This window comes from Ctenocephalides felis, unplaced genomic scaffold (genome assembly GCF_003426905.1).
Source record: "Ctenocephalides felis isolate EL2017-DRISC unplaced genomic scaffold, ASM342690v1 CF-g0.4_SCAFFOLD_00845, whole genome shotgun sequence".
In the NCBI taxonomy this organism is placed as follows: Eukaryota; Metazoa; Arthropoda; class Insecta; order Siphonaptera; family Pulicidae; genus Ctenocephalides; species Ctenocephalides felis.
Genome location: NW_020536999.1, coordinates 10,298,412 through 10,315,179, shown reverse-complemented (window position 1 = coordinate 10,315,179; position 16,768 = coordinate 10,298,412). Strand labels below are relative to the sequence as shown.

The window sequence follows — 16,768 nt, the reverse complement described above, 5'->3', positions numbered from 1 at the left end:
TAATATCTACGACATTTTCAGATCAATTACAGCGTTTTCAGACGATTTGCAACATTTTCAGGCAGTTTCCAACATTTTCAAAGAATTCGCAACATTTTCAGGACAACGTTTCATACAATGTGCAACATGTTTGAACGATTTGCAACATTTTCAGACAATTTGCAACTTTTTCAAAAAAATTGCAACATTTTCAGGACAACTACAACGTTTTCATATAATTTGCAACATTATCAAAGGATTCGAAATATTTTTAGTCAATTTACAACATTTTCAGATGATTTGCAACATTTTCAGATTATTTGCAATATTTTTAGTCAATTTGCAACATTGTTAGATAATTTGTTGAATTTTCAGACAATTTCCGACATTATCAGGACAACTATAACGCTTTCAGGTCAACTATAACAGATTTGTAACATTTTCGGCCAATTTGCAACATTTTCAAATGATTTGCAACATTTTGAAAGGATTTGCAGCAACATTCAGACAATTTATAAGATTTTCAGGCGATTTGCAACATATTCGAATGATTTGCAACATTTTTAGGCAATTTGCAACATTTTCAGACAATTTCCAATATTTTCAGAAAATCCACAACATTTTCAGGATAATTACAACGTTTTCGGGTGATTTGCAACATTATCAGAGGATTTGCAACATTTTCAGTAGATTTGCAGAAATTTCAGACAAATAGGCACATTTTTAGTACAACTACAACGTTTTCAGACAATTTGCAATATTTTCAGATAATTTGCAACATTATCAGGATTCATTATCATTTTCAAACAACTTTCAACATTTTCAAAAAAATGCGGCATTTTCAGGACAACTACAACGTTTACATACAATTTGCAACATATTTGGATGGTTTGCAAAATTTCAGATAATTCGCAACATTTTCAAAAAAAATTCAACATTTTCAGGACAACTACAACATTTTCAGATGATATGCAACAAATTCAGATAATTTGCAACCTTATCAGATAATTTGCAACATTTTCAACCAATTTGCAACCCTGTTAGAGAATTTGCAGAATTTTCAAAAGATTTGCAACATTTTTAGCTAGTTTGCAAAAATTTCAGACAATTTGCAACATGTCCAGATAATTTGCAATATTTCCAACCAATTTGCAACATTTTAAGATGATTTGCAAAATTTTCAAAGAATTTGGAACATTTTTAGACAATTTGTAACATTTTTGGGACAATTTTGCAACATTTTTAGGGTTTTTGTTAAAATTTTCTAAATTGGCCTTTCAACAAACCAATAAAAAAAATCTGTTATAATTTTAATTGTATCATTAAATATTCTTATGCGACTCACCTGCTATAAGATAAACTTGTAAATATTTTTAATCCAATTGCACAATTAATAATAATATTGGAATATTAATCACACTAATAACTCAAAAACAAATTTAAAACTTTATAAGCCACTAGAACTTCTCTAATATTTAAAAAAAATTGTCGCAAAAAATAAATAGATCACACTTTTAATATAAAAAAATTATATAAATTAACTTATTGAATTAATAAATCACAAATATATAATTCACAATTAATTTAAAACTTTGACCGATCACAAACAAGATTTTAAATTCAATGCCTCATTACAACATTTGTTGATAAAAAAATGTTTTTGCTCCAATATCAGTCTTATTATTCAACAAATAAAAGTAATCACATTCGCAATCTCACTTTTGGTATCAAATTAAATTGCAATTAAAACTTATCGATCGCCAAATCTCAAAAATCGATTACCATCGAATCACAAATATTTTTTTCCATTTTTTTTTTATTTTTTTTCCACCGTATCGGTCGATGTCTTCGCCGGTAATAAAATATCGAATCGCAAATTGGATTTATGTAAGCGGCATTAAAAAAAAACTTACCTACGTATGGAAAAAATATATATGAATAATAAATATACGTGTGATACCAATACATTCGATAGGAAAGAATCTCAGTTCGGAATTAGAAAGGGATCTGGGGACCAATTTTCTGATAAAATAGTAATAAGTAAGCCAAAAATCTATGTGTTTGCTGCGCGATCAGGCGTTTCACACATAAAACCTAACCTCCAAAACGCAAATACGTCAAAAATCAATTTTATCACAAGTGCAACTTTCTGATGTCTCTTTGATAACACAAATGTGAAGTTAGGTTTCATGTATAAAACGCCTGATTGCACAGCCAATTAATAGATTTTTGACAGTTTGTCCCTATCAATTCATACCAAGATAGAACCAGGACATTTCTATTTTATTTGAGAATTTCCCCCTAGTAATTCTATACAAATTCTCTAATTAATTTTATGAAAGATAAGTGGTTCCTGGCAATAGGTATATCTTGTCAACTTAATACCTGGCAGTAGTAATATCTGTAAAATCTTAGACAACTGGGATTTGCCTAAATTAATAAAAATTAGTTAAAGTTTCTATGATAAAAATATCAAAAAAGAAGTGTTAAAATTGTAACCTAATTTTAAACAGTATTTTTAAATTTTAGAATAGAAAAACAGATTCTTAAAATAATCTGTAGGTTAATATTTTTTTCTAATTTTCACCTTTGAACGGTTCTTGGATTGTTCATTATCTCAGAAAAAGTAAAGTTTGGGATTTTCAACATTACTATTTGAAAGAAGAGGGCAAAAGACGTTTAACCAGTTATTACCTTAAATTGGACGACATCCATTAGGATTTAAAAAAGTTTCTAAATTTTCACCTTAAAGCAGTCTTTAAAAGTTTATTATATTAAAAATACCTATAGTTTGTGTTTTTTATGAATACTAAAATAAAGAAGAGGGCAAAAACATATAACCTAATAGACATCACCATTAAATTTTTTTTGTTAATTTGACATAATAAAAACATAATTTTAAAATAATCCTTACAAAAATGTAAATAATTTTTTAAATTTTTATCGCAAGGCAACAAGCAAAGTTTGGAAATTTTATAACGTGCTATTTTAAAGTAGAGGGCAAAAGTCGTATAACAAGCCTTCATACAAGAATTTTTAAATTTGAGAATAAAAAAAAAAAAATTAAAAAAAAAAATTGCAAAAACACGTTAATATTTTTCTAAACTTTATTTTAGAGCAGCCCTTAAAAGTTCTTTATTTTGAAAACATGTATAGTTTCCCTCCCTGTATAACGATACTATTTTAAAGTAGAGGGCAAAAGTCGTATAACAAGCCGTCACCTTAAATCGAACGACTTTAGAATTTTTAAATTTGATAACAAAAAAAGCAGAATCTTAAAATAATCTTCGCGAACAATTTAACTTTTTTTCAATTTTCAAACAAAAAAAGTTTAAATTTTTTAATAATGCTATTTTAAAGTAGAGGACAAAAGTCGTATAACAAACCGCCATATAAGGATTTTTAAATTTGAGAATAAAAAAGCAAAATTTTAAAATAATTAAATAAATGTTAATATTTTTCTAAATTTTCACCTTAGAGTAGCCTTTAAAAGTTTCAATATAGACTCCAATTTTTATAATGATACTATTTTAAAGTAGAGGGCAAAAGATATGTAATCAGCAATCACCTTAAATCGAACGACATCGCTATCAGGATTTTTAAATTTGGGAATATACAAACAAAATTTGAAAGTGCATTATATCAAAAACACGTAAAGTTTGGAATTTTTAAATAATGCTATTTTAAAGTAGAGGGCAAAAGTCGTATAACAAGCCATCACCATAAATCAAACGACTTTAGAATTTTTAAATTGATAACAAAAAAGCAGAATCTTAAAATTGTCTTCCCAATTTTTTTTTCAATTTCCAAACAAATATAGTTTAATTTATTTTAATAATGCTATTTTAAAGTAGAGAGCAAAAGTCGTATAACAGGCCACCATAAAGGATTTTCAAATTTGAGAATAGAAAAGTAAAATTTTAAAATAATCCTTGCAAAAAAAAATCATATTTTTATAAATTTTTACCTCAGATGGCACTTAAAAGTTCATTATATAAAAAACACGTAAAATTTGGATTTTTTTGATAATGCTATTTTAAAGTAGAGTGCAAAAGATGTGTTATCAGTCATAGAGCAGCCTTTGAAAGTACATTATTTTAAAAACTAACGATACTATTTTAAAGTAGAGGGCAAAAGATGTATAACCAGCAATCTATTTTAAATTTTCATAACGATACTATTTTAAAGTAGAGGGCAAAAGATGTATAACCAGCAATCACCTTAAATCGAACAACATCACTATTAGAATTTTTAAATTTGACAAAAAAACGCAGAATCTTAAAATAATCCTCGCAAACAATTTAATTTTTTTTTCAGTTTCCAAACAAACAAAGTTTAAATTTTTTAATAATGCTATTTTGAAGTAGAGAGTAAAAGTCATATAACAAGCCACGATATAAGGATCTTCAAATTTGAGAATAAAAAAGCAAAATTTTTAAATAATCCTTGCAAAAAAAAGTTAATATTTTTCTAAATTTTTACCTCAGAGCAGCACTTAAAAGTACATTATATCAAAAACACGTAAAGTTTAGAATTTTTAATAATGCTATTTTAAAGTAGAGGACAAATAATGTATAATTTTATATAATGACCATGAATCAAGAGGAATCCTTTTTTTTTTTGGTTTTGAGCACTGTTATTTAGTTTCAGATATCAGAATATAATTTTTGTGTATGCAATATTAAATTGTTTTATTAGTTTTAACAAGTGCAAAATTTTATATTTAAATAAATCTAGCAAGAACTGACTATAGTCAAAAACCAGTTTCACTAGATAATGCTAACCAATTTCAACTAAAACCAGAAAAAATGCATGATTAAAATATCATTTGAGAAAATCAAATATTATCAAAACATATTTTGATCAATTACCATGAAAAATAAATCAGTATTCCAAAAGTTCGAAATTTGCAATTTAATTTGCAGATGGTACCTTATCCAAAATTTCGATTTAATCCAAATTTGTTCAGCATATTGGCCAATTCTCTGATAACATAAAAATGTTATGGCGTAGTTAGTTCTAACAAATTGTCGAAAAGCCATTTCACACATAAAAACTAACCTCCAAAATGTACAAACGTCAAATAACAAATTTATCATAAATGAAACTTTCTGATATCTCTTTGATAACATATACGTGAAGTTAGATTTTATGTGAAAAACCGTCTAATTGCACACGTTTTTTTTACCAAATCATACGAATGTAGACCGTATTAACGTATTAAAATAGTTAAAAATAATATAATACTATATATGATTATCTAATCAAAGATAAAACTCATAATTATAGGTTTTGACTTTTATTTCTTATATACTTTGCAAATTTTCTACGAGATCTCTGTCTAAATTAGTTATCCGTTAAAATCGTTCCGTCGGTTAATTGACACATAGCCGTTACTCTCTGTGTAGAATAATAAATATTATTTATTAAAACACGCATACAACAATACACACATACATATTGTAGAGCATGCGAATTTTAGCAGAGGAAAAAATTAACACCGATTTGCGATAATGAGGCTAGGAATTGCAAAAAAATACATAAATAACATATCTCGATTTAATATTTTAAGAATTAGTCAATAAACTGTGGAATTGCCTGATCGAGAATCTTGGTATCAATTCATATAATTAATAAAATTAATAAGACAGTCATTTTTTGGGAAATTTAATAAAATAACTCAAAAATATAAAAAGTTTTTCAAACTAATTAAAGTATGAAATAAAATTCTATATTTTGTGATAGTCAAAGTAATGACAAAATTTTCACACTTATATAAATAATATCTTTGGTTAAAAAGTTCAATATCATGAAAATACATGGTATTCAATACCATGAAAATACTATTATTAACTATTAGTTATTAAAATTTACTACACATTAGTTGAATTTTTCAATATAATTTTCACATATTAAACAAATTACCTTTGTAATACAAAGTTTGGCATATTTTGATTTGTTTGCATATTTTTGCGCTGACGATAACCGAACTTGTATTAGTTTCGTTATCAAAACGCTAAATGAATTTGTACACAATGGAATAGAAATTTATTTATATATATATATATATATATATATATATATATATTAAATGGCGTATCAAATAAAAGGTCTTAACGAGTACTTTACGAATATCATAGTTATATACCCTAAAAATTAATTGGGTTTCGTACCCTTTATATTCAAGTAAAATCTAACAGTAATTTTCAGTTTCTTATACAATTTTAAAGTATACTGTATTGCTAAGGTATTATAATGTATCACGCAATCATAGATCCATTAATTTTGAACAAATTTGTCATATACTTCATTCATATGAATCAAACGGTTTATAAGTTACAAGAAATTTAATAAGTAAATGCACAAACGAGTCGAGTCGAAGTCGCTTTGTACTATATACAGTACAGTGGGTCAAAATGTTCCAAATAGTAAAAAAGCATGTTGGGTATCAAATGAAAGGTCTCGACGAGTACTTAACGAATATCATAGTTATAGGCATATATACATGGTCTGTTCAAAAAGTACCCGGAATTACTAATAATTAAATTTCGCGGGTCTGGAGTGTCTGATTGTCAAAATTTTTTTTTATTGTGTTGGTATACATGCCCCCAAAGTATGATGAAATTTTCAGCTATATTCACTGTTTACTTTGTCTGTGGTAGTCGCTAAGGTTCGACGTGTTTTTCTGAGCTCGGCGATTTTACAATGGAAGAATTGAAAAGTCAAAGAATTTGTATTAAATTTGCGTAAAAAATGAAATAAAGTGTTGCAAAGTGCAAAAATTCACCAGATATGGCTCCGTGTGACTTTTTCCTATTCCCAAAGTTGAAGAGACCCATGAAAGGACGGCGGTTTTCCTCGATTGAAGAAAATCGCCGAGAGTGCTCAAGGACATATCAAAAAGTGAATATCAAGGGTGCTTCGAAAATTGGAAAAAACGCTGGCATAAGTGTATTATATCTGGGGGGGACTACTTTGAAGGGAACCACATTAATGTAGACGAATAAATAAATATTTTTTTGAAAAAACGAAAATTCCGGGTACTTTTTGAACAGACCTCGTATTATATATATATATATATATATATATAATTTTTATAATAATCTTACTTGTTTTGCAGCCTCGACATTGTCGGCATGGGCCTGTCTCAGTGCCTGAAGATCAATTCCATCCAAGGCTGGCAAGGATATAGAATTCCTTCTCAAAGGATGAACTGATTTCTTCCTTAGTGGTTTTCTAGATGATGAATCTAGAGGTCCTGGTTCGTCTTCTGCAAAAAATAAGCAAAAAATTGATATAAGAAACAATATTCTGAACGAATTCTTCCCATCATTAAGGATCATACAAATCGGATGCACCGATTTCTCAAAAACTCGATTTCTAGGAATCGAATGCTTTTTGAATCATTCAAATCGGTTGATCCGTGTAAACATGGTCGAAAAATTGTATTCCAACATACATACACACGCGAACGTCCATTATTTCTAAGACATGACAAAAAGTTCAGAAACCTCTCAAACGTGGAGATATGCAAAAATTTTCAATTTCAATTTTTGAACGATTACAATAACTTACCCTACTAATTAATTAATTAGTAGGGTAATAATACTGTACTTTGGAAAAAATGAACAAGTACTGGTATATATTTGATAAAATAAAATAAATGTTTTTTATTCATGGAATCATCATTCAAATTTATTTTTTATTCATTTTTAACTTTCCGAAGGAGAAGTTTATGTTTTCATAAAAAAATCCGATTCGCTAATTTCATGTTTTCTAGACTTTGGAAATTTGGAAAAAGTGTGTGTGTGTGTGAACAGATTTTTGACCTCTCGTCGACATTTTCTCAAAAATGGCTAGAACGATTTAAAAAATATAAAAGCCGGTGAAGACTATAGTTTGATAGTTTTATGCGACGATCTGCCAAGCCGTTTCTTTGTAATTAGCAAAAAAGAGACAACAGTCGTCCACGTTAAATACTGGATCGATTTAAAAAAAATCAAAATCTATTCTAAAGATGTTATTTATAAGAATCGTGCTGATTAGTTTTAGGCAAGTCAATTATTACACATTTCGTGAAGTTCAAGCAACTTGCCTTAAGGCAAAATTCCACTTACAACCAGTTTTACCAAATAACGCATATTAGAAATATATACTGATAGGAATAAAATTTGTTCATAATCATAATCATATTTTCTTTTCATTATGAAATATGGATAGTCTTTATAAATTAAAAAAAATGATTAATTAGCAAAGTGCATTGTAGCATAAAAATTTTCTGCAATGAGTATTATAAAAAAAAAATTACTGCGTAAAAATGTCTAGATATATGTACAAACTTCTGCAAAAATAGACAATCCTTAAATTTTTTCTAAACAAATAAATATTAAACTAAAAACAATATTTAATAAGAGCAATAATCTTTAAGTGTTTGCTAAATAAATCTTTTATTTAAATTACAAAAAATTTATTGGACTGATTCAGGCACTCAGGTAAATCGTTTGAAAAATAATGGCATGTACTTAATTTTTTTATATAAAAATCAGTCGTTTTTTTTCACTTTTTCCAAAATTCAGTTACTGACGTTAGTTGCAACGTGATAAATACTTATAAAAATATAGATATTATTTTGATAAATCGAATCTCATGATTCATAATCAAAGATACTATCAAAACACATGAATTTTAATAAAAATTCTTCATAATTTTATTATCGTGTAAGATAATGAAACGTAACTTTAGAAAAGACCGATATTGAATAATTTCCACTTTGATTTTCGAAGAAATTGATAAAATAAAAATGCCTTCACAAAAATTTTACATTTGTGGAAATATAAACTAAACTGCCACTACTCATTTTAATTTTATTCATAGAATTTAGGGGTTTGTACCTAGAACTAAAATATAACAAAATTCTTATAAGATTTTCATAAGCGGTCGTATAAGAATCCAATCAAGCAAACATTTCGAGAATAGGTATAAAAATTTCAAGTTTTTAGTTGAAAAAATATAGATGGTAATTATGTAATAAAATTCTTATAAGATTTTCATAAACGGTCGTATAAGAATCCAATTAAGCAAACATTTCGAGAAAAGGTATGAAAATTTCAAATTTTTAGTTGAAAAAATATAGATGGTAATTATATAATAAAATTCTTATAAGATTTTCATAAGCAGTCGTATAAGAATCCAATTAAGCAAACATTTCAAGAATTGGTATAAAAATTTCAAATTTTTAGTTGAAAAAATATAGATGGTAATATAATAAAATTCTCATAAGATTTTCATAAGCAGTCGTATAAGAATCCAATTAAGCAAACATTTCGAGAATTGGTATAAAAATTTCAAGTTTTTAGTTAGCAGAGTTTAGTTTAGTTAACAAATATAGATGGTAATTATATTTGTCGTAATCTGGATTCGCTAATATATGAAAAGAAAACTGGAGTTTACTCATTTTTCGAAACAAGAAAGTTAAAATAAAGAAAATTGGCTCCAAAATTAGAAAGAAGCCTGACATAACTATGAACAAAACACATTTTCAAAATCTACATTTGGAATACATATTTTTATCAGAATTAATTATAAACTGTATAAAAATAATATATATATATATATATATATATATATATATATTATAAAATTCATAAATAATACTGGACCATATGTTGTATACAATAATAAAGACTTACAATATCAATGAAGTTTAATTTTTTTTTGTATTATTTCTTGTATTTTCAGAAGTTTGTTCTGAAATTAGCCTGAAAATTTAATCCAACATCAACACTTTATTGTTTTTATTGTTTTTATCGATTTTTTATTACTTCACCGATCTACATATTATTTGGAATGTATTTTGATCACCATAATTTGGTTTCACATAACTGATATGTTAACAAATATACTTTTTTATTTTATTACAAAATTATTAATTAGTTTTATTTGATATTTAAAAACAGTTTTAACAAAACTTCAGATATTATTAAAATAAGTCCATAATAAGAGTTCTAAATTGCTTCTGTCGATATATATTAGTCACCATCAGCTATTTGTTCTGCTAGTACATATATTGTTGTATCAAAAACAATTCAATTGAAAAATGATAAATCTCAGTACGGCATATATTAGTAGTGCGAGCGTTGGTAGAAATTTTGTAAAAGAAATTTTTATAATATATAAAATTCCAAAGTCGAAAAAGCAAGTCACGTGTTAATGATTACTTGTAATTATTTACGTTTTCAGATCTTCTGATATTTTCATAAAATTTAATTATTTTTATTTTTATATGTATATAAGAAATTTATATGTATATTTACTCGAAAAATGATTTAACCGAATTTGTGGTTTAAGAAGTATTTGATTGGCATTTTTCAAAGTTAAATTATATTTTAGCCATATTTTTAATTATTTCGGTTTGTCTTGAAAACTAGTTTATACCATATTATCAATTATTTATAAAGCCACAACTATTGTCTATTTTTTCACTCAATTTTCGATTTAACTAAAATCTTACAAAATTCTTATAAGATTTTCATAAGCTTCCAGTTAAGCAAACATTTCGAGAATTAGTATTATAATTTCAGATTTTTAGTTGAAAAATTTTAAAATCAATTTTGCAATTATTTTTTAATTATTTATTTATTTGAGTTCAAAAAACGATTTTGCATATTACGCTAAAAGTTTGATTTCTAAGCAAAAATATTATTAACTTAAGATTATTTATTTAAATAATTGAGGGTTTCATCAATTTCTTTTCAAATATTGCCTAAGCAATTTTCATTATTTCAATTAGTCTACTTTTTTTTATTATATTACAAAATTTTAAAAAATATTTTGGACAAGAAACAAGTTTCAAGAATTAACATTATCAAGAAAAATCTATATCAATATTTCAGAAAAAATCAAAATTCATAAAAACAAGTTTTCATAAAAATTAAAATTATTTTTAAAATAGCAGTATTTAAAATTGTTTAAAGAAATTTTAAGAAATATCGAACTTTCCAAATATGTATATATCAAGTATTTGTTTATAATTTGGGAGAACCCAAATTTGCCTTATAGAACACCTCTAGTTTTTTTAATTTTAACATAAATAATTAGTTTTTTTTTTCAAAAACAAAACTGACATATCAGAGCATAGTCTAAAACAAAATTTATACAGCCTGGACTATATAGTGTACAAAATTATTTTGCGTTTTGCGTTTTGCACATCATATAGAAGTTAGGCGAGAAAAATAGAAAGTTATCATTAATCAGCACAATTTTTAAATATTATTTGTCGATTGGATTTTAAATTTTCAAAATCGGTTCAGAATTTTTATGTAAATGTGGACGAAAAGAAAAGGCTTGGCCGATCGTCTCGAATAACTATTCAGTACGAGTTTTTATCGAGTTTCATCAAATGGACAGAAAGTCAAATTTTAGCTCATATACAATTAGACTTTCCAAGTTGAAGTTTTAGATAAATTTATGGGGTAATTCTGTCTGATAACATAGCGTTGTCATGGCAACGCTATCTTATGCTTGTTTGTTCGTAGTAAAAACTGTGATTTATTCGCTGTGCAATCAGGCGTATTTTAAATATAAACAAGCAAGGAAAAAACTTACGATAACTGCATTTTCGCTGATTCTGTTATCATAACATTCTTCCTTGCTTGTTTATATATGAAATACGCCTGATCGTACAGCAAATAAATAGACATTTCACAGTTTTGACTACCTTTAAACAAGCTTAAGATAGCGTTGCTATGAAAAAAAATCCAGAAAAAAATACGGTTAAGAAAAAACAAAAAACAAACTAGTGGTGTATGGCATCGTGCCTTAAGGCAAATTGATGGAACTTCCCGTACCGTAATAAAATATTCGAGAAAGTTTAAACGTTTTCAAATATATTATTACAAATACTGTAACTTTCATTGTTTTTGCTATCTTGTTATATCTGAGCAAATCGAATGTAAATCATAAATCAATTTATCTCCAGAACATTAACAATCGTCATTTCATTTCGAATTCAATTTCAAAAAAATAGTTTTGTTGCCTAATTTACACAAAATTGAATTCGGCCGCACGGATTAACCGATTTGAATAGTTTAAAAAACATTCGATTTGTATTGATAAGGAGACGTGCTAATTAGTTTTTGGCGCAGGCAGGTCTAGCCGTTCCGAAGATACGGGGCAAAAAAGTGCCGAAAACGGTAACTCAGTTTTTAAGAGAACGGAGCGTCCGATTTGAATAATTCACAAAACATTTAACTTGTATTGACAAGATGAAGAATTGATCAAATATTCATGAGGGCAGGTCTAGCGGTTTCGGAGATCTAACAAAAAAAGTTAAAAAAAAAATGCCATTTGGCGGTCAAAAATGATCATTAGACATAACGCACATCAAATTATCAAATATTTTATATAGATTTTAACAATAAGTATACATTTTGTTTACATTCCTATGGGTTCCGTCCCAATGTTTATCCGTTAGACAGCGACTCGGCGCTTACGCGCTTTATATTTTGTCTCTATGCAGTTAAAGCGATTGCTTTGAAAAAAGTTCAGATCTTCCAAAATATGTCAAAATAAAGAAAACATTTTTTTCAAAAAAAATAATTTTTTGTCCAATGTATAGTTTCTCAAACATCTTATTTTTTTCGAAGTAAAATTTTTTCAAAAATGTTAATTGTTTTTAAAAAAATAATAAATTTTGGTACGGTAAGTTCCAGCAATTTGCCTCAAGGCACGATGCCTTAATTGCCTTAAGACAGAATTCCACTTACAGCTAGTTATATATAGATATTATATTAATAAAATAGCCATATGAAATGTATATATAAAAAATATTAAAACTGTTTTTCAAAATCTCTCATAGCAGGCACCTCTGCCTGACTAAGATATAAAAATAATGTATATATATATATATATATATATATATATATATATATATATATATATATAAATAAATAAAAAAAAAAATTAATATATAAAAATTTTCGATTTCGATTTTTTTGCGAATACTATAACTTGCCCTACGGGAAGTTAATAAATAGACATTGTCACTGTTTTTACTACCAATAAACAAGCGATGCCATAAAAACGCTTCAGTTATAGAGCAGAATTGTCCCAGTAATCTATAAATTTTCAAGAAAAAATAATATTAAGACATAACTAAGACAAATTAATCTCACCTGCTTCCGAGTTAGAACTGCTGCAAGGAGTAACAACAATCCTGCACTTCTTCTCACTATCATCATCGTCACTGACCACATCCCTACTAACACTCACTTTCTCACCAACACCAGCACTATCCTTAACCTTTTCACTACCACCATCACCACCATCAACCACAGAACCACCTTCTTCATCAATCCTTTGTCCATTCACAACTCTAAAAGTCTCCTTCAACTCCTTATCTTTAACTTGAGGAGTCGCCGGAGTTATCACAATCTCCGGAGGCGGTGCGACGGTGGCCAATTTCCTGCTCCTCCTGATAGTAAATCGACCTCTGGAGATTTTTCTCGATTTATTATTATGGGGCTTGGAGATCGGAGTTGCAACCCTTGGTTGGTGGTTGGTAAAATTATTTTGAACCGGTGTACATGTTACATGGTTTGATTGGTGTTGCCTCAGTTGACCGTTTTCAGCAAGGGTTAAATTGTCTTCGGAACTTGCATGATGGTCGTCGCCTTCGACGGTTTCGTCGGCGTATGGAAAGTTACCCAAAGATGAGATTTTTCGCATCCACATGGTAAAAGATACTTACTAAAAATTACTTAGGTAATTTTTTAGTTTTCATTTTTGTGTTTTCATCAGGGATATGATATCATGTTGATCTGCAACAAGAAAAATAAGGTTGACTGTTTGATTAGGTTATCAAAATTTTTATCAACTGTTCAAATAATACCGAAAAGTTAATTACGTGTGTTTGCTTAATTATGATAATAATGTATTTGATCAAATTGAATTGAGAAATATCTTTGTCTATAAATATTTATTTGTACGTTTTTAGGGTATTCTAGGTTGTTAGGGTACCTTCGGTTTTAAAAGCACCTTCGATTTTTAGGGCGTAATTGATCTTTATACTATTTTAGATATTTGAGACATCTTTAGATTTTTAATTTCCCGTAAAGTAAGTTATTCTTCTAATTGTCCAAATATCGGCGAAGGAGAAGAAGTTTTAGTTTTTATCAAAAAATTCGATTCGCCAATTTTCTGTTTTCTCGACGTTTCAAGCCATTCTGAATCGAATGAGACCAAATTTGAAAAAAGTATGTGTGTGTGTGTGTGTATATGAACAGATTTTATGCCGTAAATCGACGTTTTCTCGAAAACGGCTGGGACGATTTCAAAAATTTAAAAGCCATTCGATGTATCTCGACGAGGACTATCGTTTGTCTGTTTTGTGCGACGATCTGCCAAGCCGTTTCTTTGTAATTTCAAAAAAAGTGTTAAACTTTTCGTCCACATTTAAGCTTATCCTACCGAACCGATTTTAAAAAATCAAAAACTGTTCGAAAGATATTAGTTGGGAATGGTACTGATTAGTTTTGGGTCAAAATCTACCGATCCGTTTTCTTGTACAGAACTATTGAAAAAAAATAAGCCGATTTTTATGGAATTTTTGTTAGCGGTATATATCATGGTCTTATAGAACTTACTGAAATATTATGGCCTTACGACAAGTAGTTTAATTTTAAAAATTCATCAAAGTTCATCACCAATATCAACTAGTTTTGCATATCTTTACGTTTTGAACATAGTGGCATACCTTAGGAAAAATGGATGTGTGTGTGTGCATGTGCATGCATGTAAGGCCATAATATTTCAGTAAGTTCTATAAGACCATGATATATACCGCTAACAAAAATTCCATAAAAATCGGCTTATTTTTTTCAATAGTTCTGTACAAGAAAACGGATCGGTGAATTTTTAACATCCGTAGGGTACTTATAGTAATGGGTCGAAAATCAAAAATAATTTTTTTTGCATTTCTCGACGTTTTGAAGGTTTCTGAACATTTTGGCATACCTAAAAAAAAATGGATTTTTGTGTAAGTGTGTATCCTACATACATGGATACAATTTTTCGTCCACGTTTTCGGGCGCACGGATCACCTGATTTGAATAGTTCGAAAAAACAGTCGGTTCCTATTGATAGGAAAATGTGCTGATTAGTTTTTGGCAAAGGCAGGTCTAGCCAATACGGAATTACGGAGCAAAGAGTGCAGAAAATACAAATCGAGTTTCTGAGAGAACGGAGTATCGGATTTGAATGATCTAAAAAACATTCAATTCGTAATGACGGGGAAAGTAGTGTATAATTTTTGCCAAAGGCAGGTTCAGCTGCTTCAGAGATACAGAGCTAAATGTGCGAAAAACGCAGTTTTTGAGGAAAATAAGCATTCGATTTGAATGATTCAGAAAACTTTCTGTTTGTGTTGACAAAACTATTTTTTTGGACAAAGAAAAAAAAATTTCAAAAAAAATAGAAAAATATCGAAAATAATTCGGATTTTCAACATTTCAATTTGGTACGAAAGTTCCAGCATTATGCCTCAAAGCTCGATGTCATACACCACTAGTTGACTTTTTAGTTGCCTGTTTTTTTTGGAAATCTTAAATTTGTTAAAAGTTCTTAAAACTTTAGAAAAACCCTTAAAATTTCAAGGCAGTCTTAAGCTTGTGGTTCAATTACAAATTTTAGGGCTCCTTAAACTTTCAAGACACCTGAAGCTATGGAACCTAAAATTTTCAGGGCATCTTAATCTCTAAACATTGTTTTTTTTTTCTGTCAAAGTAAAAACTATGTATCAATTATTACCCTCCTGATATCAACTAATAAATAATTCACACCCCTCGGATATGATCTTTAGAAATAATATTGCATTCGAAATTGAATAAATAATAATGCAAGTGCCAGGAAACGTAATCGATCGATTCTTGATAAATATTTTACAATAATTTTCAAGTCAAACAATAACTGCAAATGTCATATTCATAAATTATAAGGAAATTGAGAAAAAAAAAGGGAATTGAAGCAAAAAGTAAACCAAGGTTGTTATCGACACAAATGACCGTAAATTCGAAAAGTATCTTTGATCAAATCAATAAAATTATAATTGTCTAATTAGACGAATTTTGAAAGAAAAAACTAATTTTTATCTTACTTAACTCTTTCAATGCTAAAGTAATTTTTGGCATACATTGCACAGATTTTTTTAAACAAAAAAATTTTATTAATTAAATGTGCACATATTCTCGATTGATTCCCCCAAATGTATTTTAATTTTTTTAAGAAAGGCTAAAAAAATTTATATTACTTCAAATAGCAAATCTATCAGGAAATCTCGTAAATCAATCAACCAGTACTTCATAAAATTTTAGTGAAAAATTTCCATCAATATTAATAATCTGTACATAAATTTTATTTATAGATAAACATAAAAAATACACAATAATCGATAGGTAAGATTAAAAATGATTTACGATCACTTTGATTGTATCTTATCTTTTGCTATATAAAAGTGTATATAGTAATTGCAATTTTTTCAAGAAAATTTTGTAATAATTTTTGAATTTTTATCTTTTTCTTGTTGCTGCATATATCATTTTTATTTTAAAGATATTTCTAACTTCAATTTTGAAGTTTTACAAATGTTAATAAAAATGTTTGCTTTGAATTAATAACAAATTTGCTAATAACAAAAACAGATACAATTTACTTATCATTATATTCATTCTTAATTTATAAAAATTGTCTAAATTGGTTTAGAAATTTTAACAAAACTACGATGCGTTTCAGAATG

At 27.7% G+C, this 16,768-nt stretch overlaps 1 protein-coding gene across 1 annotated transcript in view; it reads right to left on the bottom strand.

Annotated features, from left to right (window-relative positions):
• The window catches only part of LOC113377753 (myogenesis-regulating glycosidase-like), a 41,256-nt gene extending 27,511 nt beyond the window's left edge, over positions 1–13,745 (bottom strand). Inside the window, exons 1-2 of the mRNA XM_026618171.1 lie at positions 13,152–13,745; positions 7,089–7,249 (exon numbers count right to left, since the gene is read on the bottom strand). Of these exons, the coding sequence (XP_026473956.1) occupies positions 7,089–7,249; positions 13,152–13,710 (720 nt within the window). The 5' untranslated portion in view covers positions 13,711–13,745. The remainder of the gene's footprint in view (positions 1–7,088; positions 7,250–13,151) is intronic.
• Positions 13,746–16,768: the final 3,023 nt, after the last annotated feature.